Here is a 22,937-nt window from a genome sequence, read left to right on the forward strand (position 1 = left end):
TAAAACCATTAAAAAAATGTTTTCTTTAGTGTGTTTTGGGACATGTTCCTTTAGGACTTATTGGTTTTAACAAGCCACTAATAGAAGGTCACCAATCACCAGTAGAGGCCTACAGGGTCCCTTATAGTTTCCATTAAAACCAATACAAGTCTCATTATAATTAGTAAAACTATTACAGATTTTGTGATGGTGTCTTTTGTTTTGTTTTTTTTTTCAGCAGGGATGGACACAGCTGAAACCGTTTAATCAAGCATGTACAAATATTTTCATACCCATAAACGCATGAGCACATGCCACAAGGCTTTAAATAAGATAACAGGAAGACGGTGTGTGCTGCCGTTACAGATAAAGATCTGATCTATTGTGTGTGAGCTTGAGTATGGTTTGGATGTGTGAAAACGTGCGTTCTTCCGCTGGTATTTGTGTGTGTTTGTGTGTGTGTGTGTGTGTGTGTGTGTGAGAGAGAGAGACAGAGAGAGTGTGTGTGTACTGTATGTTTATCTCTGTGCGTATTTGTGTGATACTGAGCCTCAAATAACCTCCTTACACAGACCTTCGGTGTTTGTCTCATATGCTCTCACAGACTCTTCCCCTGATGTACCATATCTGACATTATGCTGTCCATCACTTATGATTCAGGTTCTGTGTGACTAGCGAGCACAAACACTGGCACGGTGTTACTTCTTGATTGCAAGTATAGTGTATTATTGCAGTACAAAGTTTTAAAAACAGATATGTTATAATGCATATTTGCAATAGTTTACCTTGAGCCTACTGTACAGCTGAAAAATGCATTTTCATCATACTGCCTTTAAAAAAATATGTATTGGAGAGGCCTATAAGTGTTTTACAAATATGTAAACTGAATCGAATTGTGAATATGTCTTCATTTTTATGACAGTTACACTTTAGTATAAGGACCAATTCTCACTATTGACTAGTTGCTTATTAGCATGCCTATTATTAACATATAGCTGTTTCTTAGCACTTATCAAGCACATATTCTGCATGACCATATTCTACATCCCTAATCCTACCCAATACCTTACTAACTATTAATAAGCAGCAAATTAGGAGTTTACTGAGGCAAAAGACATAGTAAATGGGTTGTTAATAGTGAGAATAGGACCTTTAAAAACATTGGGACCTTTATAACTAATATAAAACAATCTGGAAATGTTGTGAAAAGACATTGCAGGTTTTCTTATAGCTGCCCTTTTACTAATTTGGAATGTATTTTTATAATAAAGAAATTGCTAAGCATTGTTGTTTAAGCTTTAAGTCTTCTATAAGAAATATTCTGATACATGTAGGAGGCCTATAGTTTAACGGGAATATCAGAACATTATAATACGTTATAAAATATGATACTCAAAAACCCTTTGACGTCTATCATATCGAAGACATACAATATCACAAAATGTAAAATAAACTAAAATCATACATTTTTACACATTCAGTGTTCGGGGAGCCTGTTGATCGATTTAATAAATAAGCGTTTTATCTGTTGATTAGATATTAATACTTAATTTTCATTTGTCGGCATTTCTTTCTATCCAAATGGTGAATGTTTGAACACAAGCCAGCAAGCCTTGGGTAACGTGGGAATGATTCTGAGGAAGCATTATAGTTATAAACTATAAACTACTAAACATCCCACCAAGCTTGTCTCACTACTCACAAATAGTACAGTCATTATTTTCTTCTTTACAAATAATGATCATTTAAATGAGAATTGGGGGACTTTCGGGTGACACTGTGGTTCTGACTCACTGGTTGACATCAGTCCAGCTGCTGAATGGGTCTTCCATGAGCAGAGCACTAAAGGTCAAAGGTCAGCTCAGAGGGCAGGATTACTGATCTAAACAGATTATCTGAAAATGTAGTTTTTATAGAAAGCTGTTGGTCACTAGGCCTGTTGATTATGTACGAGTGTGTGTTAGGATTACAAACAGAGGGGTAATACTTTTTTTTTTCCTATGGTTTCTGAGGTAGGATCCCACGTTATTGCTTTGGATAAAATCATATTCAGTGTTTTTTGAAAGCTAAATGTGCCTTGCTTTTGTCCCTTCAACTAAATACGTACCAGAACAGTCACAGTTACCCTCACAATGCAACAGCAGTCATATGTGCAGTCAACATGTTTTGCCCTGAAATTTTTAGCGAACAGGAAATGAAAGTTCTGCTTTTGGGTGATATGCAGACAGCATAAGTGTAAATAGGTCTTATTGCTATTCATGCTGCAAAGCATGTGCATGTTTTGTTCTCATCCTCTCATCTCATGTAGAAGTGTAGTTTAGTGGGATGCTTTGGTGCTTTTATATATTCAAGGTTTCTCAGTGCAAGTTATGTTAATTTCTGTAGTGGTGAATGAAAAGTGTAACCTGTATGCCCCTTTTGCAAAAGAACTAAGCAATGATATCTTTTTTATGATTTTCTAAAAGAGGAAAAAGATATCAAGAAATTGCAAGTTTTAGCTACAGCTTTGAACGAAGCAGAATACGAGTTGATTTGCTGTAAGATTTGATGTAAAATTAATTGGATTGTAAAGGAAAAACAGCAATATATATTTTATTCTTTTGGTCAAAGCTGTGAGAAAGACAAAGCTATTTTGTGTAGTATGCGGGACAGTTGAGTAGCACATTCTAGGAAAAGTGAAACAATTTTGTTAAAGGGTTGTGGCATCCCAGAATGCATTACCGCATGACTACATATGACTTTTTATGACTTAATACTGTGTCATTGTTGCTGATTTCATCATTACAGTTTGATGCGCGCCGATGATTTTATTTGTTAACTTCCTCAGTTGATAAAGTTTGTGTGTTAAATGCTGAGGTCAATGTAAAACCATATCAAACATCTTTTTTCGTATTTACAAGGTAGGCTCCCTGCTTTATGGTATAAGTGTAACACAAGAACGCCTATAGTAAGATAATCTTGTGTTGATCATTTTATATTTGTATAAATACATACAGTATCTATGATCTGATCAGAATTGAATCAGATTTGAATTTAATGAATGAACAGATTTAACTGAATAAGTACTGAGGATAATTTAGAAATGTTTGTTTTCATAATGAATTCCCATGCATCTATCTCTGTTATTCCATACTTCTGAGGACTTTATTCTTATTTGAAAACAAGACAAATAGTATTGCAAAGATTAATATTGGCTGGGGTTTCTCTTGTTTTACTTTTAACATCCCCCAGGCCTAAAAAAAGAGATTGTTTTGTATTTCAGGAAGCTTTTGTAAACCACTGAAGGTATCTGAAGCTCTATTATTGCAGTACTCCTATGGAGACCCCACGATTGCATAATGGTCTCGTATGGCCATAGTTTCCAAACACCTTGAAGGCTTTCCTGTTTATTCACAACAAAGCAAAGGGGACATGTTGTCCACCGAGAACTCCTCCTCTCCCTTCATGCCTCTGTATCTCTCTCTTGGTTTTGCTCCTCTCATTCGCTCTTGAACAATGGATCTTAATGAATCTTTGTGTGGAATGTTTCTGCTTCCAGGAGCACGATCAGAATTTAACAAGAATGTTTGCGGAAAAGCAAGAACTGTGCTTCCTATCGTCACGGTCAAGGCCGTAATATGAAATTAACTGTTAGAAACTCTTTAGTGACTCATGTTGGTATAATTAAAACATATTCACACACACACACTGTCTCACACACACAAGGTCAGCATGAGGTGCTGAGTGAAGTAGATTAGTCTGCGATAAATCACATCTGCTCTGTGTGAAACCGATGATACAGACATACTCTATAAACTCCAGCATGCCAAAGAACACACATGTGAAACACTGAGAGAGACGGAGATAAACACTCAAGAACAGACACTAAAATGACATGTGTGGAAGAAAGAACAAGGAGGCCCTCTTGAGCTTCAGCTAAATCTTTATTACAATGTGCCTAAGTAGTTTGCAATCACACAAGCATAAAAATGAACTCTTAATAAATTCTCCTAAACCAAAGACAGTTATAAGCAAGCGGTTTTATTTTTTTTTTGGTTGTGCCTGCACAAGACCAACCTGAAACTTTTTTTGGTTCATCACATAGAATTGTAATTCTGTATAAGTAAGTGTAAGTGTATATATACATATGTTTTTTTTTTATTATTATTTAGCAAACAAGTCTAGTACCGGCTAGGTTATGTCATGATTGTGACCCAGTGTTGGCTCAGTTTCAGTACCCAGTGTCTGACTACTGTCTGACCAGTGTACCATTTTGGTTGGTGTGATTGTGGCCCAGTTTCAGTATCCAGACTTGGGCCAGTACCAGCTAAGTATTTCGATTCTTGTTGGCGTGATTGTGGCCCAATGCCGGCAGTTTGGGCTGCCGGACTTGGGCCAGTGTATTTGGGCAGATTCTGGGGCATCATTCACCCCTTGTCCATCCTGAGTCTGGCAACCACAGCCGGGCCGAGTTATTTCTTCCGGTCTGCTAGATCTGGGCCATTATTGGGCCAAACCGTTTTGGCTACCTGGAACATTTATTATCACATTATTTATTTGCATTGCGTGTTTGTGAATTCAGTCATCTTTTGATACTCACTGATGGATGACCAATCACGATTTATGCATGAATATGTTTTCTAATAAGGTTTTGCGCACAAACACCTGTGTACACAGTTAGTGCATGAGGCTGCCAATTTCTGTCAAGCTAAATTAAGTGCAAAATTTTGAAGAAGAAAGGACATTCAATGCAGTAATATGTAAGGCACTGTGTAAAAAACATAATTTTTTTAGACCAAATGCGTTATTTGCTTTCCAAGGTTTGCACTGGGGACAGAAGAAACATTTTTACATTCATTTAAAGCAACAGTGCCATCTGTTGGTGAGACTGTCACAGCACGACAGCTGCAACTCAAAAAGTCCAACTGAAGCTCCAATGTGTCTTTCACACCTTTTCATTATGAGCATGCAAAACATTCATCCGTTGCTAAACATAAAGTGAAGTTTATCGATTCATTCATAACGCTGATTCAATTAGAATCGAAACAAGCCTGCGTCCCATTGTGTATACCATCCATCCTAAATTCTGTGTCACATTATTAATTTTCAATACTATTTAGGACAGATAGGCTTGATAGTATGCACATCGAGATGCAGGGAAAGTGTCCAGCTGAATGGGCCGAATCACTGGCTCACTTGATTCATTCAAGGAACGAAACACGTTTTGCTATCCACATTTGTATAAAATGAAGAGCACATTTGTGTGCGCCCATGTAGGCCTACTGATATTCAGAAAATTACATTGCTTGAGCAATGAATATAAAAACATAAAAACTCATACATGGGTAATTTTTCTTTAATTGCTTGAATTATAAGGCTATTTTACCTGTGTTCTAATAGGCTTCATTGCACAGTGAATGCTTTTGGACTCGTTTTTGTTTTTGTTTTTGCAAGGTCGACGACTCGATAATATCAGCTTTCCTATCATCTCTCAAAATTCTAATGAAGGAAAAATCATACCTTTTCTGTTGTCTTAGTTCATTTGAAAGAAATTCAAAAGTTGCACTCGAACTATTCCAATGCACGAAAAATGACGAAAACGTGCTTCCGCTTGTGAACCGAGTTCTGATTGGCCAATCGCCGTTATTTGTGAATTATCTTCAGTAGATATTTTTAACATTTTGTTTACATGATACGTTTTAGGCCTACATAATATACATTATTAATCCAAAGGGGATGGTAGAGGAGCTAGGTTTTACTGAGGGGATGCTTTTTGTCTGACTAGCCTGTGATGACACTTGGCATCATGAAGTAGCCGGATGGATGAGGGAGGACTATACAACCTTGATCTGGGCTGGGGGTGTATGCTGGGGGTTCATCTGAAGGGTTATCGGTCGGGCTGTCGATGGGGTCTGTGTTTCGAGTTGCTGACATGGTGTTGGGAGGAGTTACAACGCAGCCTCCATTTTCTGGAGCAACTCTGGACTTTTCCAACATGCATGTGTGATGTCTGTCCATAGAGCCGTCAGGTAATTTGTCCTGGGTGCAGGATTCCTCACAGCACAGAATATATGGCCCGCTGAAGTTCATGCCTGATTTGTCGTTGCACATGCTTTCCCCCACATAGCCATGCAAGTGGTTTGATCCACCTGACAGTGCCATTTTAACATCTTCACTGTGTAACAGAAGCGGCTCCCAAGAGACACTGTAACAAAGTTAAGTGGAAAAGAAAAACATTGTCATACATAGAGATTTAAGATACACACGCATGAAACTGAACTCACTTCCATAATGTGACTTACAATAAGTTTGGGGGTTTGAAAATAAAAGAGGCATTAGGTGACAGGCTTCATTTCCATTTTAGAGAAGTGTTACTATTATTAACTACAACTAAAAGCAAAACTAAAACTAACAATGCTTTTCAGTAATAGTGCTGAAATATGTATAAAAAAAAACGAAATAAGAGCTTACCTGCTTTTGCAAAGACTGGTGTTGTTTGCAGCCAGTAGTACACAGATGGAGGTTGTCTCTTTCTCAATCTGGAGATCCGGCCATCCACCAGGAGTCTTCTGGAAGAGAGAAAGATAGAAAAAATGTCTCTAGGTTACGAATGTAACCCTAGTTCCTTGAAGGAACGAGACGCTGCGTCGAACGCTTTGGGGAAACGCCTTTGGCAAGATCAACTCTGAATATCGTGTGCAATCTGTCCAAGGGAAGATTGGACAACCGCCATCCGCTCTGAGCTAAAATCAACCAATCGTCGATATAGTTCAGAATGCGGATGCCCTGCATACGGAGGGGTACCAGAGCCGCATCTACACATTTCGTGAACGTGGGGGGATCAGAGTGCAAGGCCGAAGGGAAGTACTCGATATTGGTAAGCTTTGCCCCCGAAAGCTAACCTCAGAAACTTCCTGTGTTGCGGAAGGATGGATATGTGGAAGTATGCATCTTTGAGATCTATTGTGACAAACCAGTCCTCGGATCTGATTTGAGCTACAACCTGTTTGACAGTGAGCATTTTGAACTTCAGTGACATTACTGAGAGGTTTAGATGACGTAAGTCTAAGATCAGATGCAACCCCCCATCATTCTTTGGAAATACCGGCTGTAAAACCCGGACTCCTTGTCTAGAGGAGGGACCACCTTTATGGCCGCCTTCCTTAATAGGGTATTCACTTCTTGTTCCATCACCAGAGCCTGCTGGGGGCTGACTACTGTCGGTGTAATCCCATTGAACGTCAGCGGTGGATGGCCGAACTGAATACAATAGCCTCTTTCTACTGTGTGCAGGACCCATTGAGATACATTTGGCAGTAGTTTCCACGCTGCTAAATAATGTACTAATGGAATCAGTCTCTCGAGACTGAACTCTGGTGTAAGAGGCCCCCAAAGGGGTGGCGAGCGTCCCAGCTCCGCTACGCTCGCGGGCAGAAATAACTGGGAGTGGCGCTCACTGGAGACCGCTGCACCCTGAAACACTGGCAGGGTTGGCAGACCGGCCTCAAGAGGGCACTGAGGTGAGACGGGTACCGTATTATGAGGTGGACACCGCTCTACCCCAGTGGGGGCTACCCTCTGGGTCACTGCGCCTCTGGCGTCAGGACCTCTTTGTCGAGGACTTCCTAGCTTCGATAATTGCCCGAAGATCTGATTTGGGCTTGGAAGTCCCAGACTCAGTTGCTCTGCTTTTGAGCCTCGCGGTATGAGGAGCTTGTTTGTGGCGTGGGTATCTCCCGCCCAGATAACCGACGAGAGCGACGAGGGCGGAAACTCTGGAATGCCGTCCCCTGTTTTCGTGCCTTCTGGAAACTGGTTCTCTTATTTGAGAGAGGGTCAGCCATAAATGCCTCTGCACGGCCACCAAGGCTGCTATAGACCGCCCAATCGTGCAAGCGGTCTCTTTGGTGGAGCAGAGGGAGAGATCAGCGGTCCGTCTAAGCTCTGCAATATCATCGGACTTGATCCCCTCTCCCTCATCTACATCTCTCAGCAGGTCAGCTTGATATGCCTGGAGGACGGCCATAGTGTGAAGGCATGCCCCCGCCTGACCCGCTGCCACATAACCCTTGCCCATTAACATAGATGTCGTTTTTAGCGGTTTCATGGGCAGGCCGGAGCCTTCAGAGACGATGCCGAACCGGGCAACAGATAGATCGTAAGCGTCTGCTCAACCCGGGGCATCGCTCTTCAATCACAGACAAACCACGCATAGACTGTGTTTATCCCCACCCATAATGTAGCATGGGCAGGGAGGAACACACAATCTATAACGCGATCTGGAATCGTCCTTCAAATGTCATGTCTTAGCTTTGCTTTTTGGCATTTTGTTGTTTTATTGGACAGACAACAGCAAATAAGACTCACAAGACTTTAGACATGCACACAGAGAGCGCTTTCTGAAAGACGCGGAGCTGAAGTCAGCTGCATGGCACGTGCCTTTATAGCTTCCTGGTCGCTACGTCACCCCGCCTGTGACGTCACGACCTTCCCTTGGACAGATTGCACATTATATTCAGAGTTGATCTTGCCAAAGGCGTTTCCCCAAAGCGTTCAACGCAGCTCGAGTTCCTGAAGAGGAACTTTTATGTAATACATATAACTAGGTGTAATTTGGAAGAGTGGATTACTTGTTATAGAACTTAGACCAAAAAGGCATATCTGCCATCATTTTAGCTTTTGTGAACCTGAAAAATTTAAATGAGATACCTTTTGACGAAATAATTGCCTGTTTTTATTTATTGAAATAAAAACAAACTGAAAACACTATATCAGTACTGTACATCAAACTGCAGTTTCACCTTAAACATTTACTTTTCTGAGATCGGTTAGTAAAGACTCACCTTTACCATCCCCTCCAGCACTTTGCTCTTTATGGGTGACGGAATCGATCTTTTCCAAATCTTGACCCTTCTATAACAGAATTACACACATGAATAAACAAACACACACAAAAAAACATAAAACATGAGTGAATGTTCCTGTAAGCCTACCAAAATACCAGTGTAATGAGATGAGACTGGTTTCAAGAGAACGTATAAATTGATTAAATGTATATTTTGATTTCAATGCATGGCTCGCAAAATCGCTAGCCCGACATCCCGGGGTTATCGTTTTCCACTCGGGCTACCAAAATGCATCGAGGCCCTGCCCGCCGGGCTGTCTTGAACAGTGACATCCCTTCTTGATTTGTGTTGTTCACTAGCTTATTCGGGTAAAATGGATCATAGTTTATCGTTTACACGTGTTTCTATGTCTTGCCGATTTAAACAAGTGCTTTAAACCATTAACGCGCACTCATTCAGAGCGCGCACAGAGCGCCGCGTTTAAGAAAATCCGTGTAGGCCTACACAGAATTGATTCCTCTTTCGCATATCAGTCGTAGGCTATTTAGTGAATCGTTACATCCCTATATGCTAGTTTTGCTGTGGTAACAAATAAATATTATTTTATTATAAAAAAATAAAGGACCATATATATATATATATATATATATATATATATATATATATATATATATTTGCTCAGCTGCAAAATGATCCGTTATGTTACTCAAAATGTGACATAATAATGCAATATCCGAGCCAGGGGTTTTGTGATCGGTTGCACCCCTGCTCTCCGGACTTGTTGTTTGAAGAAAAAAGCAATCACTGATGTTTTTAATCAGGCTGATTTGTCTGAATTTAAGTTCAGCTGATGTCTTTTTTCCCGTTTTTTTTTTTTTTTTTTTTTTTTCATTATTTGGGCTACTTGCATTGATTTTGGTCTACCAAAATCTCAAGAATATCAACCAGCGATTTTGAAATTTTGTGAGTCCTGCAATGAATGCCGTTTTGGATGAATGCACAAATGCATGAATGTAAATGTATAGTTGGTTTCACCTGTGTAAGACTGGTATTCCGTTGTACAAGGAGACGAGAAAAAGCACGCCCACAAACACAGCAGTCAAAATGTAGATTACATGGCTGATGGACGATGGAACTACAAACACATACACACACACACACACACACACACACAAAGAGTTTTTCTTATGCATCAGGTATCGAGTTCTGTCCTGTGGGTATCAAATTTAGCCCTAAGCATAAATAATTTTACATATAATTCCAGATATTTTCTTTTTCTCACATCTTTGCTATTAAAAGAAGCTTGTGATTTATACACATGAAGTTGGTTACTTTAATGCAAAAAAGACAGAAGGGCTTGCAATCACAGGACACAGTTTTCAGTTGATCTTTATAGCATTTTATATTTAGTTCTGAAATACTGTTAGGCAAGACAAGGCAAGTTTATCTATATAGCAAATTTAGTACACAATGGTAATAAAGTAAACATAAAATAAAGTAAAAATAATAATAATAAAAAATAAACACAAAAACACTACAGGGAATAAAGTTTTTTTTGGAAAAGATTGAAATATTTATTTAAAAATGCAGATTGCATAAAATACAGTTCAATACATAAAATACAGTGCAGTAAGTTGGGACATCGCACAGTGCTCATTCAATAAATGCACAACTAAACAGATAAGTTTGACTCTGGATTTAAATGTGGCGAATGTTTTAAAACATCTGATTTCTTCTGGGAGCTGATTCCAACTGCAGGTGGCAAAATAGCTAAAAGCAGATTCCCCTTGTTTTGTGTGAACCCTTGGTATTCTAACTGACTCGATCCTAGTGATCTGAGACGTCTGTAGGGTTTATATTCAGTGAGCATATCTACAGTGTATTTAGGTCCTATGCCACTGAATAATTTATAAACAAATAAAAGTACTTTAAAATCAATGCTAAATGTAACTGGAAGCCAATGAAAGGACCTGAGGACTGGTGTGATATGCTCTGGATGAGCTGCAGCTGTCTAATTGTTTTCTTGGGAAGGCCGGTGAGGAGACCATTAAAATAAATAGTAAAGTTGAATTGAACTGATGCATCAGTCATACAGCGCTCAGGACCGCGCGCCTCATGACGAGTGTGACGCACCGTCACAGAAACAAGAATGAGATGCATTCTTCTAACATAACTGTGGCATTAAACTCAGTTAGTGAGGGCTTGTTTAATATATTGCACATACAGTATATAGGCCGTTTAGATTACTTGTTAAAGTGCAATGAAATACCTTATATCTGCAGACGATGTACGTCTGTTTGTGGATGGAGACTTTGTAACGGCCAAAACTATGTATTTTGCATGCATCACATTATAGTTCGGTGTGCATGAAAATAATAAGGCGGCAGAGCGAACTTATCATCCATAGTGGTTCTCACGTAGTCCTTCTACGTCATCACCACATAGTGTGTTTTATAAGTTAAGTGATCAGTCTTTAAGAAAAGGACTACGTGAGAACCATGCAATATGGATAATAAATTCGCTCTGCCGCCTTGTTAATTATTTTGTCTTTACTTTATTTGTGACACCAAGAAAAAGTTAATCTCTCATGTAGGCCTATGAGAAGAGAGCGTTGCCGTTTACCAGCCATTAAATGTGTGGGACACCAACTCGTCGTTTTCTATCTCTTTCATTTCATGGATTTAACGAATTATCCGAGTCAAAGCGTTACACCTTCACCGACTACATGCTCTAATCCTCCTGCGCGTGCGAGGTGTGTGTGTGAAATGCGGGCAGTGAAATTAAGTGAAATAGCTGGGCAGTTTAAAAGCCGAGTTATAATAAGCAGCCTAATAAAAATACAAATAATAGTTATTATTACTGTAATCCAATACATTAATAGGAAAATGAGCCCAATATCGTCTTGATTATCGACAGAGAATTCTGCTTATGTCGATATCTCTGACGATCGTCGATACACGATACTATCGTCTATCGGCACAACCCTAGATTGTATGCTGATTTAGTTACTGCTTTGAAATGACTACTGAAACTTAGGTCTGTCTCCAGAATCACACCAAGATTCCTGACTTGATTTGTAGTTGTTTGACCCCAGAGTCAAGTTATGCATTCACCAGCGGTGGATGAAGTACACAAATCAAGTACTTGAGTAAAAGTACGTATAGTAAAACATTACTCCAGTAAAAGTAAATTAGATTTTTTTATGTAAAGTAAAAAAAATACTGATAGATTTTTTTAGCAATTTTATATAGGCTACTTAATTAAATTTTATATTAGCAAAAATTGTTTTTATATATAATCCTTCTGTTCAAAATACCTGGGATTTTCCCAAAATAGCCACTATATGGAAACAAGATATATTTTGTTGTTGATATGGATTACCACAGTTAACCATCTGATTTTCACCAGTAAGAAAAATGTGTTTTAAAGCTTGTTGTTTTGCAGAAAGTCACAGTAATATATGACATGAGAATAAGGCCTTTTTAAGGAAAATATTATTATATTTTCATAATGATTTTTTTTCTTCTCAAACCTTGTCTGTGGTTTAAAAATACCCCTGGTCAAATGCCCCCAGAGGGCATCACTTCCCACTTTGATAATTACTGTAGTTACCATGTTCTCAACATCACATCCTTTCTTTCCCCCCCAGATGTAATCTATCTTGGTGGCGGAATTTTTTTTTTTTTTTTACTTTATATTTAAAAATTACCACAATTTAGCACCAGTAAGCTTGTTAGCTAAACAGTTAGCATCAGCTAACGATATTTACTTATTTTCAATATGGTCATGAATAAACATTCAAATCTGTCTACTGGGCTAGTTAATCCAAACAATATAAAATTGTATACTGTTGATAAACAATATAAAAATAGATGTCACGTAGGGCTAAACATGTAGAGTTTTAATAAAACTGTTAATGTTACAGCAACAAAATATGAATGTGCATGATTTGTTTTATTTAATCAGTGTTATTTAAAAAAAAATTTTTTTTACCTAAAACATAGAGACACTGATGTTGATGTGTCTGCATTCAATCATTTCAGTGGGCTTAAATAGATCACCCTTTACAGCAGATTTGGTTCACAAACAACTAACAGTTTTAACCTAAATATGATTTTCAGTTACAATAATTAATCCTAAAATTTGACAATTAGTAACATACTTAGCAGTCGCATGCACGACAGAGGTGGGTAGTAACGAGTTACATTTACTTCGTTACATTTACTTGAGTAATTTTTTGGGGTAACTAATACTTTTCGGAGTATATTTAAAGATGGGTACTTTATACTCTTACTTGAGTAGTTTTGGGGAAAAATCTGTACTTTTACTTCGTTACTGTGGGCGACGCTCCTCTCGTTACTTTATCTTAATGCAATAAATGTTATAAATGCTTCAGTTTATTCCAAACGCGCCGTCTACTTTTCTCTGGACAATGAGCGATGCCCATTCGTGAATGATTCATTCTTTTGAGTCAACTCTGTTCAAAGGCTTGATCAAACCAATTGGCAAACGAGTGAATTGGTTCATGAATCAGTTTGAATGATTCGTTCAGTTCCCTGCCGCACGCGCTGAGCGTCTGAAGTGGTTCACTCGGAGTTGTAACGTTTAACATCAGCAGCGTTGAAAACGTGGCTATGGAACTGCACTTAATTGAAAGCAAATCTGCAAAGGCTATTATTTGCTTGCGATGGAGATCCTTATTAGATGAACACCGCGTGTGCTGTCTACTGTTCAACAGGTAATAACTTGGGCTACATTACAGTACACGATAGCACTGTGACATTAGTTTGTTGTACGTGTGTGGCTTATAACAGAGGGGAGTCAATTTGAATGCAGCTTCCAAAAGACAAAAAATAGCCGATTAAGATTTTATTAATTTTAATACAATCACACCGGCGCGAGTACGTTCAGCGAGTCATATCATTAGCTGCTAAATTCAGATCTGTGATCGCTTGCTGGGGCTGAGCCAGAGATAGATGTGTTTTTACAGCACTGCGCATTATAACCAATCACACATGATACTTTTGAGCTTATTAAAGCATTGGCCAATCAGAGGTGTTCCGATGAGTCATCGCTAAAATGCCGGTGCTTCCTTCACTCGCTCACTGACTGAATACCTCTTTCTGGCGAATTCTCTCGTCAGAAACAACAAAGTGCAGATGTGTGTACGAATCTTTAATTAAGATATTGATTTCACAGTGTTAAGAGTTTCAGTGATTTTAATGGGAGTTTCTGAGAGTGATTGAAATCTAGACTGTCAGTGAAAATGATCTTTAATAATGTAAATGTTATTTGCTCTCTTTCTGAACAATGAAAGATTAGTAGCAATATTTATATCACATTAACTTTCAATGTTAAATTCACATTTAATATAAAGTCAGTCGTATTAAAAATATGTTATGGCATGACACCTATATCTGTTACTTAAGTAAACAGACAGGGTTTTATAATAAATTACATAAATTGGAGTAAAGGCTGATGAAATATATACATTTATACACACACATATATATCACATACATTTTATCTATATATCTAAATAAAAATAGGCTCAGTATATATGACCCAAAGTAACTAGTAACTAACTAGTAGATTTTTTATCTGATACTCCGATTTACTCTTACTCAAGTAACTATTCAAGACTAGTACTTTTACTTTTACTTGAGTAAATATTTCTAGAAGTACTTTTACTTTTACTTGAGTAGTTTTTGGGTACTCTACCCACCTCTAATGCACGAGCACAAGAACTCCCGTTTCTTAGGCCTACTGTGAATGCAGTTCAATAAAGACTCTCACTAAATGGATCATTTGAATCAGTGAGTTGTCGAATCGGTAAAACTACTCCATTACTGTACGGTATTACCACCACTGGCATTCACCTTGAGAACTTCATCTTTGTTTCCAAATACAATGACTTCAGTTTTCTCCTTGTTTAACTGAAGAAAATTTTGGCACATCCAACTGTAAATTTCATCAATGCATTGGCAGAGGGAGTCAATGGGGCTGTAGTCCTTTTGTGATAAGGCTAGGTAAATCTGGGTATATCGGCATAGCTGTGATAGGCAATTTGGTTATTTCTCATTATTTGACTTAGTGGGAGCATATACTGACTAAACAAGAGCGGTACAAGAATCGAGCCTTGTGGGACTCCGCATGACATGGACATCCACTTATGCTCTCCTATACTCACATAATAACCTCTCGCTTCTAAGTATGACCTGAACCATTTTAGTACCATCCCAAAAAGCCCAGTTTTCCAGTCTCTCTAGAAGTATATTACGATCTACAGTGTCAAACGCAGCACTAGGCAAGTGCAGAAGGGGGCTCAAGCACCTGCCCTTTTTCAAAATTATTCAGAAGTGCCCCTCTCAGACAAATAGCAATGATATTGTGGTCAATTAAACAAAATGCATTTGAATTATAATTGACATAAAAATGAGTACAAAACAGTAATTAATCACTCAAAAGTTAGAAAATTCCTGTTTATTTTTACATATATTTCAGTCTGAGGCATTGCTATGAGTTACATGCGTTTTGCTCGACTGACTGATATTCCACAGTCTGTTTGGAAACCTTCTTTCAGTGAGGGCCTATTGGGTCGCGGAATGAAAAACAATAAAATTAAACAATATTTTAAACTTTATTTCATCAGTAATCATGGCTAGTGTGTTGGTTTAATTATTTTAGAATATGACAAGACTGTCGCAGGCTTGCGCTCGCACTCCGTTCATCATACTGACACATTTAAGCAGCTGATGTGTGATCTCTCCATAGTATTCCTGGCCAGTAATGCTAAAGTGAAGTAGTTTTTCAATGGCTCTTAATCATACCAAGTGTCTAAAGCAATAATTGAAATCACTGTTTGTAGTATATAAAATAATCATAAAATTACCTTTAGGAAAAAATGATAGATTACAAATGATTGATTATTGTCAAAGTAAAAGATAAGACAATATTAAACATTAAAACATACATACATCAGATTATTGTATTTGACAATGCCTCTGGTATGACAAAATGTTAGCCTATACATAATACTTTTAAAGCTCTTTTTGAAAAACTTAGTTTACATAAATTTCTTCATATGCCATGTCATGCCATAGCATCAATAAACTAGCATCTAACAATCTACAAAAGTGTTTTTTTTTTTTTGTAATTATGGTTCTGTAACAATAAAGGCTGTTGTGTAATTTGCCCCGACTAAGCATTTTACAAATTTAGGGGAAGCATTTAAATAATCCTGTGAATGTAATTAAAGAATGCAGAATCAAATCGTTAATCAAATTTAATTGTGAATCAAATTGTTCTGAATTTGCAAAAATCATTCTTGAATTGAAAAACTATGAATCATAAATCAAATCAATTCGCAGATCCACAGCCCTAATCATTACTAAAATAAATGCTGTTCTTTTTTTTCTTTCTTTTTTGTTTTTACTTTTTATTTATCAAAGAATCACAGATGAAAAGATATTACAGGTATCCAACATTGATTATAAATTAGCATGCTTAAAATTTATTTTAAAGTATAGCCTATTCAAATTTTGATCAAATAAATGCAGGCTTGATGACCATAGGTGACTTCTTGCAAAAATCTAAAATAGTAATGTATTCAAACTTTTGACCTATCTGTTTTTTTTTTGTTTTTTTTTGTTTTTTACATGTCCCTCATTTTACATTTGAGTCCCTGCCTCTGAGGAACTATCTGCACATCCCTGCACAGCACTGAGATCTAGTAGGACCAGCACTGATATTTTTCAAGAAACACAATTTAAGCGAATATCATTTTTTATCTTAATGAGTGCTGTCTCTGTGCTGTGATGCGGTCGGAAACCAGATTGAAAATTGTCCAGGTATCCATTTGAGTTTAAGTATTTGTTCAGCTGATTAAAAACTACCTTTTCTATAATCTTGCCTATAAAAGGAAGTGCTGATATTGGTCAATTGCTCATAATGGTGTTATCAAGATTGCTCTTTTTCAGGAGGGGCTTAACAACTGCAGGTTTCAGAGTCTGGAAAAGTCCCAGAAAGAAGTGAGGCATTCACCACTTCTAAAAGATCTGCTTCTAAACAGTTAAGCAGCTTTTTGAGAAAAGATGTGGGAAGTGTGTCAAGGTTGCAGGTTGATGATTTTAGGTGATGCACTATTTCTTCCAAAATTTTGCTATCAGTTGCTTCAAAAATAGACATAGTATCTTCTTTTTGATATTGAGGTCGAATCTGTCTGACCTCTGCATTACTTGAGGATGTGCTAATCACCTACCTGATAATACTCAGAAAAGAAGAAAGCAAACTCATTGCATTTGCTGTCAGAGAACATTTCACTGGGAATCTGACTTTGGGGGTTTGTTTGTCTCTCAACAGTAGCAAAAATAGTGCAAGTGTTGTTTAAGTTACTGTTTATGAGGTTTGAGATTAAATTTTAACATTAAAAGCATGAAGTCTGTCTTTATAGATGCTATAGTGAATTTCAAGATTAGTCTTCTGCCACATCCGCTCGGCTTTTCTGCCTTGTCTTTTCATAGTCTGAACTGCTGTTGATTTTCTCCAAACTGATTTCTGTCTGCCAGTTGACTTGCTGATTTTTACATGAGTCATATTTCATTAAAATTAAAGGAATCAAGGAGAATATCAACAGATAATGCAGAAATGCTTGGTATTAAAGATATAGCCTCCACAAATAACACACTAGTGTTCTTGTTACTGCAACTCTTTCTGACAGAGACAGATCTCTAGATTCAGTGGTAGCAGAGATCAATATATCAAAGAAAATACAGAATTGATCAGTGCTATGTCCTTAATAACAATGGATGAAATGTTTAGACCCCTACTAAGGAGTATCTAGAGTATGTCTATGATTGTGTGTGGGTCCGTGCACATGCTGAATCAGGTCAAATGCGTTTTTATAACAGTTATAATTTCTTTTGTAGTTTTGATTTCTGCATTATCTATGTGAATGCAGATTTCCCCTTTTTTATAGTATTATTCCAGTCTCAAAGAGTTTTTAGTTTTAGTGTTTGTACCAAAAAATGTGATGTTTGTGCATTGTGCTGATCTGCTAAAGTAAAAATCTTTAGAAAAAATCTGAGAAAAGTACAGAAATAGGGAGCAAAGTGCAGAGCAGTAAGCAGGAACCCAGGAAGCAGTAAGCAGGAAGCCGGAAGCCAATCCAAACTTTGAATGGAGAAAAATGTTAGCACACTCTGTAAGTATGCTGTACATCTGAATGAATCAATGAATGAATACTTACCAATATACTATTTGTTAACATTAGAGAACTGCATTAGCTACCATGAACTAACAATGAAAAATAATTCTAATACATCTATTAATATAAGGTAAAAATCAAAAGTTGTTTCTGTTAATATTATTTAATGGCCTTGAGCTAACATGAAATAACAAGAAATAACTGTATTTTTATTAACTAATCTTAACAAAGCCGTAACAAATTTAGGTAACACTTTATTGTAAGGTGTCCTTGTTACACATGTTACGCATACGTACTATTATAATAACAAGAAATGATGCATTATTACATGCAAGTAACCTCAAGCAAAACCCTAATCCTAAACTTATCCATTGAAGTACTGTACATGAAGGTAATTAATATTACTCAGTTCTTAAATGTATAATTACACTGCAACAAGGACACCTTAAAATAAAGTGTAACTCTAATTTATTGTTTATTAAGTAGTTAATGCATTAACTGATGCATTAACTAACTAATAGAATCTTATTTTAAAATGTCACCAGGCAAACACGCAGTGTGAATTTTCCGTATCTGATTGTATCTCAATGTGATTTCTTTTCTTTTCTTTAATGAATTAAGTAGTTTAGTAATTCATTTCTACTTTAAATTACAAGGACAAAATGAAGAATTAATTATTTAAAACACCATTTTAATAAGATATGATCCGCAGATCTGAAATCAAGGGTTTACCTGGCTTAATTCTGAACACTGCTGGTTGTGACCATTCTGATGGCTCAACGCCAAAATCCTCATCAGGTTCAGGCAGTAATCTGATCTGGGCCTGGTATTCAGTTGAAGGATCTCGATCCGTAAAGGAAAGTTCATAATTGTTCTGCTCTTTTGAAAGGTTATAAATGCCTGAGGTCTACAAAGAGAAAGTGAAATCATGTATGCGATCAGTCACAGCTACAATTAATCATTTAGTAAATGCAACAAAGACGCTTAAAGATAACTAACTCACCTTGCTGGATGAGATTGTTAGCTGGATGGAGTATTCAATAAATTTGGACACAGCTGGTTTAGACCAGTTCAGTATTAAAACGCCATCACCTTCCTTCACATGGATCTGGTCAGGTTGTGAAAGTTTAACTTGAAGAGAAGAAGAATGAACATTAGTGTTCCTCCCAAACTCCAGATGGCAGCGCTGGCATGCAAGACTCTGCTAAAAATAACATAAAAAATAACTCACTGTGGTTTCGAGTAAGGAACATCCTTGCATAGTACACTGGTCTTAGCTCCACTGTTAACAGGTAAGGGTCAGGGGTTTTTACTGAACACATGAACTCAGAAAGCTCATCTCTCCTCGACTCCAGCTGAGGATCTTCACAACAAACAGAAGGACTGAGGGAGAGAAAGATGTGTCAGTGTACAGGATGTGACATCACGCTTTTAGTCATGTAAGATTGTGATGGATGGAGAGCTCACTTATCACTACTATTACTGCACCAGAGATGATAAGACATAAACTGATAATATTCTGTCTTCATTTTCCAGGTACACTTCACAGTTGTTTCTCCCTCTATCATGCACTGCAGGTTAAAGGGTCCATCTACAAGAGGTCATGAACTTCAGGCATTTGCAGTATAAAAATGAAAGTATTTTCTATTTTAGACTATTAGCAAAATATAAGGAATATTAATACCATTGTGGGTCTTCCAGGACACCGGGGGGCTCCAGTCACTCCAGAGTCCAACTGGACCTCGCGCCCTCACTCTGGCTTGATAATGGTAACCAGATACCAGTGACTTCTTGTCAATCATATACTCAGAACCATTGATGTTATCCACAGTCTGTTTCAGTAAAGGAGAATGAGAAAACAGATTTTTTCACAAACAAAAGAAGTCTGGCCGAAATCATGTACTCTCTGAGTACTTCTCTTGACTAAGTAATTACGTAGCAACTGTTAAAAAATTGATGCTCTAGGAATGTATGTAGTATGCAATGTTGGGCTAGTTACTCAAAGAATGTAATGTATTACTCATTACTAGTTACTCCTTTCAAAAGTAATATTGTTACTTTACTTATAACTTATTCTTGTCAAGGGCTCAGGATATTGGACTCTGGCCCATTGCAAAGGTTGCATGGCAACATAATCACTGATATACATCTTAGTTGGAGGAAAGTTAGCTAGAGAAGGGCCTTGTAAAAAACTAAATGGAACGCATTCCGGCCTGTCCCAACACCCACAGATTCGATCTTTGCACTTGACCACTTGTCTGCTTACAATGACGTATTTCCTATATTTGACCCAAGTGTTCAAGTGGGCGTGAAGACTGCAAGCCTGAGGAGAACTATTGATTATCCGATGGGAAACACAACATACAGTAAAAATGCAAGTCTTTACAGAGCTTTATTTTACAGAAGTTTAAGACTCATCCACGCCCTCCTAAAACGCCTCGTTTAAACACGCCCCCACGTCTATGTCACGATGTGGGAAGATTTGCATAACGCCACCCAAATGTTAGCACAAAAAAAGGTGTAAATTTTTTGCAGCTGCAACCACCACCATTGTTGTGGAGACGTTGTTGTTTCATTTCAAAAGTGAAAATATTGTTTTGCCTTCCAAAAGAGAACACAACTAGAAATCAGTGGTTAAGTTGTATTTACAACACTTTGCCAGAACAATTCAACCCAAATATATAGATGTGTGCAGCGCATTTTATGGAGGACTGTTTCCTGATACTGGGAATAGACTACAATGCCTGTGTCTGTTCTGACTCACAGTCTGTAAGTTTGTTTACATATTTAAGGAATTTGCCACTGACGATTCAAACCCGAGTTTTAAGCAGTGTAGTGTAGCACAAATGCAGACACGGTTTTATGTTTACACAGTGCGATGCAACGCAATGCAATGCAACACGTAAAAAGACAGTATAAGTCATCATAATCCTTGATAATGTCACCACTGGATGCAACAATTGCCTCATTTGTAATGGGTTTTATTGGTTTTGTGTCGTCACGCTGGGACAGGGCATCACAGTATGGGAAGAGGTATAACATTTCCGTCACACGCTTGAGGAATTCGGCTAATCACAACACACTGGATAGCTGGCCAATCAGCATGCACCCCGATTTTTTCAGAACAATAAGCTTTATAAAAAACGAGCTGTTTCAGAAAGGCAGGGCATAGAGTAGAAACAATAATGTACTGTATGTGGAAAATACGTTTTTTTTTAACTTAAACTGCATAAACTCATTTAATTACACCAAACACACAAAATAATTTCGTTTAAGCAACATCATGTGACCCCTTTAACACTGATTCATTCACGAACAAAAATTGTTGACTGTCTATGTGAGCGAGTCATTGAATCAGTCACTCAACTGATTCGTTCAAAACACTAATTCACTCAGGAAGTAAATGCTGCTGTGTGTTGCATCATGTGGTCAATTCAGTAATATTGTAAATTTTTGTTTAAGTAACTATTGAATATTAACACCTTGTTAACTGAACTGTTGTGTAAAACAAAATAATTTGCAGACATACTATCAATGTTACTTTTAGTCAATTCATCACACCAGAAGATGAAATGTGTGCATAAATATTAAAAAAAGGTGGTCACTTGAATATGTGTGAGGCTTTCTGTGTCAGATATTTCAGTTTAGATAAACAGTCTAACTAGTAATTGTTCCCCTGTTTGTGTAATTTATTATTCAGAAAATAACCGCATTACAAAATAAGATGGATATCAGCATGCACGTGCAAGCGCGCATTAATCGGTAAAAAAACCATGCTCTGCCAACCTGTCACCTATATAAATCCATAACACGCACAGCATTCACCTATGTAAATATCCAAATCTTGACAGTGGATCTGTCTCCAGTTTCAGAACGCTTGCATCAGTCTTTCATGTGGAGGCTTTATCTTAGGTGGGAATCGCGTGAAGTCTGAGGTTTTGATGATGTGTCATTACAATGGCAGATCGTGATGTTTGAGATTACAGTGAAACAGAGCTGCTTCTGCACAGACAATGATCTAGACAGGATATCCACAAGATACTCTATCGGATAATATTTGAGTGCATCAGAAGTCTAATTCCATACAGGCTTGGAGTCTATACCGGGATTTTACTCATTTAAAACAATTGTTTCATCAAAAATATAAATATATCTAAAAGGATACACTGTTTTTAAAAAGTTTGTTTAAGAGTCAGCAAGATTTTGAATGCTTTTTTGTTCTTTTTGGATATTTCTATATTAATCAGCACAACTTTAGAAAAAACTTTCAGCTGAATTAAAGGTTAAGTTAGCTAAACCTAAGGGTGCATATTTTTAAAATATATATAATTACTAATATGCATTTGGGATAGATGAAGCACAATGCTTTTATATATATATAAAAATTTTTTTTTTTTTTTTTTTTATGACAGTGTACTCACAGTCCAGTCATGCATGTGTCCTCTGGATGTATACTGAAGCTGGTACACAAGTGTGATATTTGGGGATACAGGATACGGGCTTCTCCAGGACAGCAGACGTCCTCCATCATCAGCCACCCTCTCTGTTAAATTAATTGGGGCCCAAACCTTTCCTGAAATCACACACACACAGAAAGGTGAAAGGCTTTTCCATGCCAGAGATGCTTTAAAAGGTAAATGCACATGCACAAAACACACACTCACCATGCTGAGCAACTCTGAGAGTTGTGGCTCTGTGCACACAGGGTACTTTGAAGTAAAGAATGTGAATTGTTTGTAATGTAAACCTCTCAGTGTTATAACGGCACACATGAGAGATCTTCCCATTGGATAAAAGCTCACCTGATGCATTTGAAACGCAAGGTGTATTTTCTCTACAGAGAGGGAGAGAGAGAGGAAAAAAGTAAATTTCCCTGTTGTAGAATTTCTTTCATTATATATTTGTTTCTTTTTCACCTACTCCATAAC

General features: G+C 37.5%; 1 protein-coding gene across 1 annotated transcript; it reads right to left on the reverse strand.

The window, feature by feature from the left end:
• Positions 1-4,351: 4,351 nt before the first annotated feature.
• On the reverse strand, positions 4,352-22,934 carry LOC132115224 (interleukin-3 receptor class 2 subunit beta-like). The gene is made up of 12 exons (XM_059523991.1): positions 22,930-22,934; positions 22,674-22,843; positions 22,431-22,582; positions 19,694-19,841; positions 19,477-19,600; positions 19,241-19,392; positions 19,013-19,140; positions 18,742-18,916; positions 9,840-9,939; positions 8,802-8,871; positions 6,430-6,527; positions 4,352-6,163 (listed from the first exon to the last, which is right to left on the reverse strand). Exons 1-12 carry the CDS (start codon positions 22,932-22,934, stop codon positions 5,740-5,742), a joined length of 1,746 nt encoding a protein of 581 aa, XP_059379974.1. The 3' UTR covers positions 4,352-5,739.
• Positions 22,935-22,937: the final 3 nt, after the last annotated feature.

This window comes from Carassius carassius, chromosome 1 (genome assembly GCF_963082965.1).
Source record: "Carassius carassius chromosome 1, fCarCar2.1, whole genome shotgun sequence".
Taxonomy (NCBI): Eukaryota; Metazoa; Chordata; class Actinopteri; order Cypriniformes; family Cyprinidae; genus Carassius; species Carassius carassius.

What these genes read in the sequence shown, in the direction of transcription:
- LOC132115224 (XM_059523991.1), bottom strand. An exon ending in GTCCTGGAAGACCCACAATG is followed by an intron (nt 19,601 to 19,693) that starts GTATTAATATTC and finishes GACCTCTTGTAG; the next exon opens with ATGGACCCTTTAACCTGCAG. An exon ending in ACCAGTCTTTGCAAAAGCAG is followed by an intron (nt 6,164 to 6,429) that starts GTAAGCTCTTAT and finishes ACTTTGTTACAG; the next exon opens with TGTCTCTTGGGAGCCGCTTC.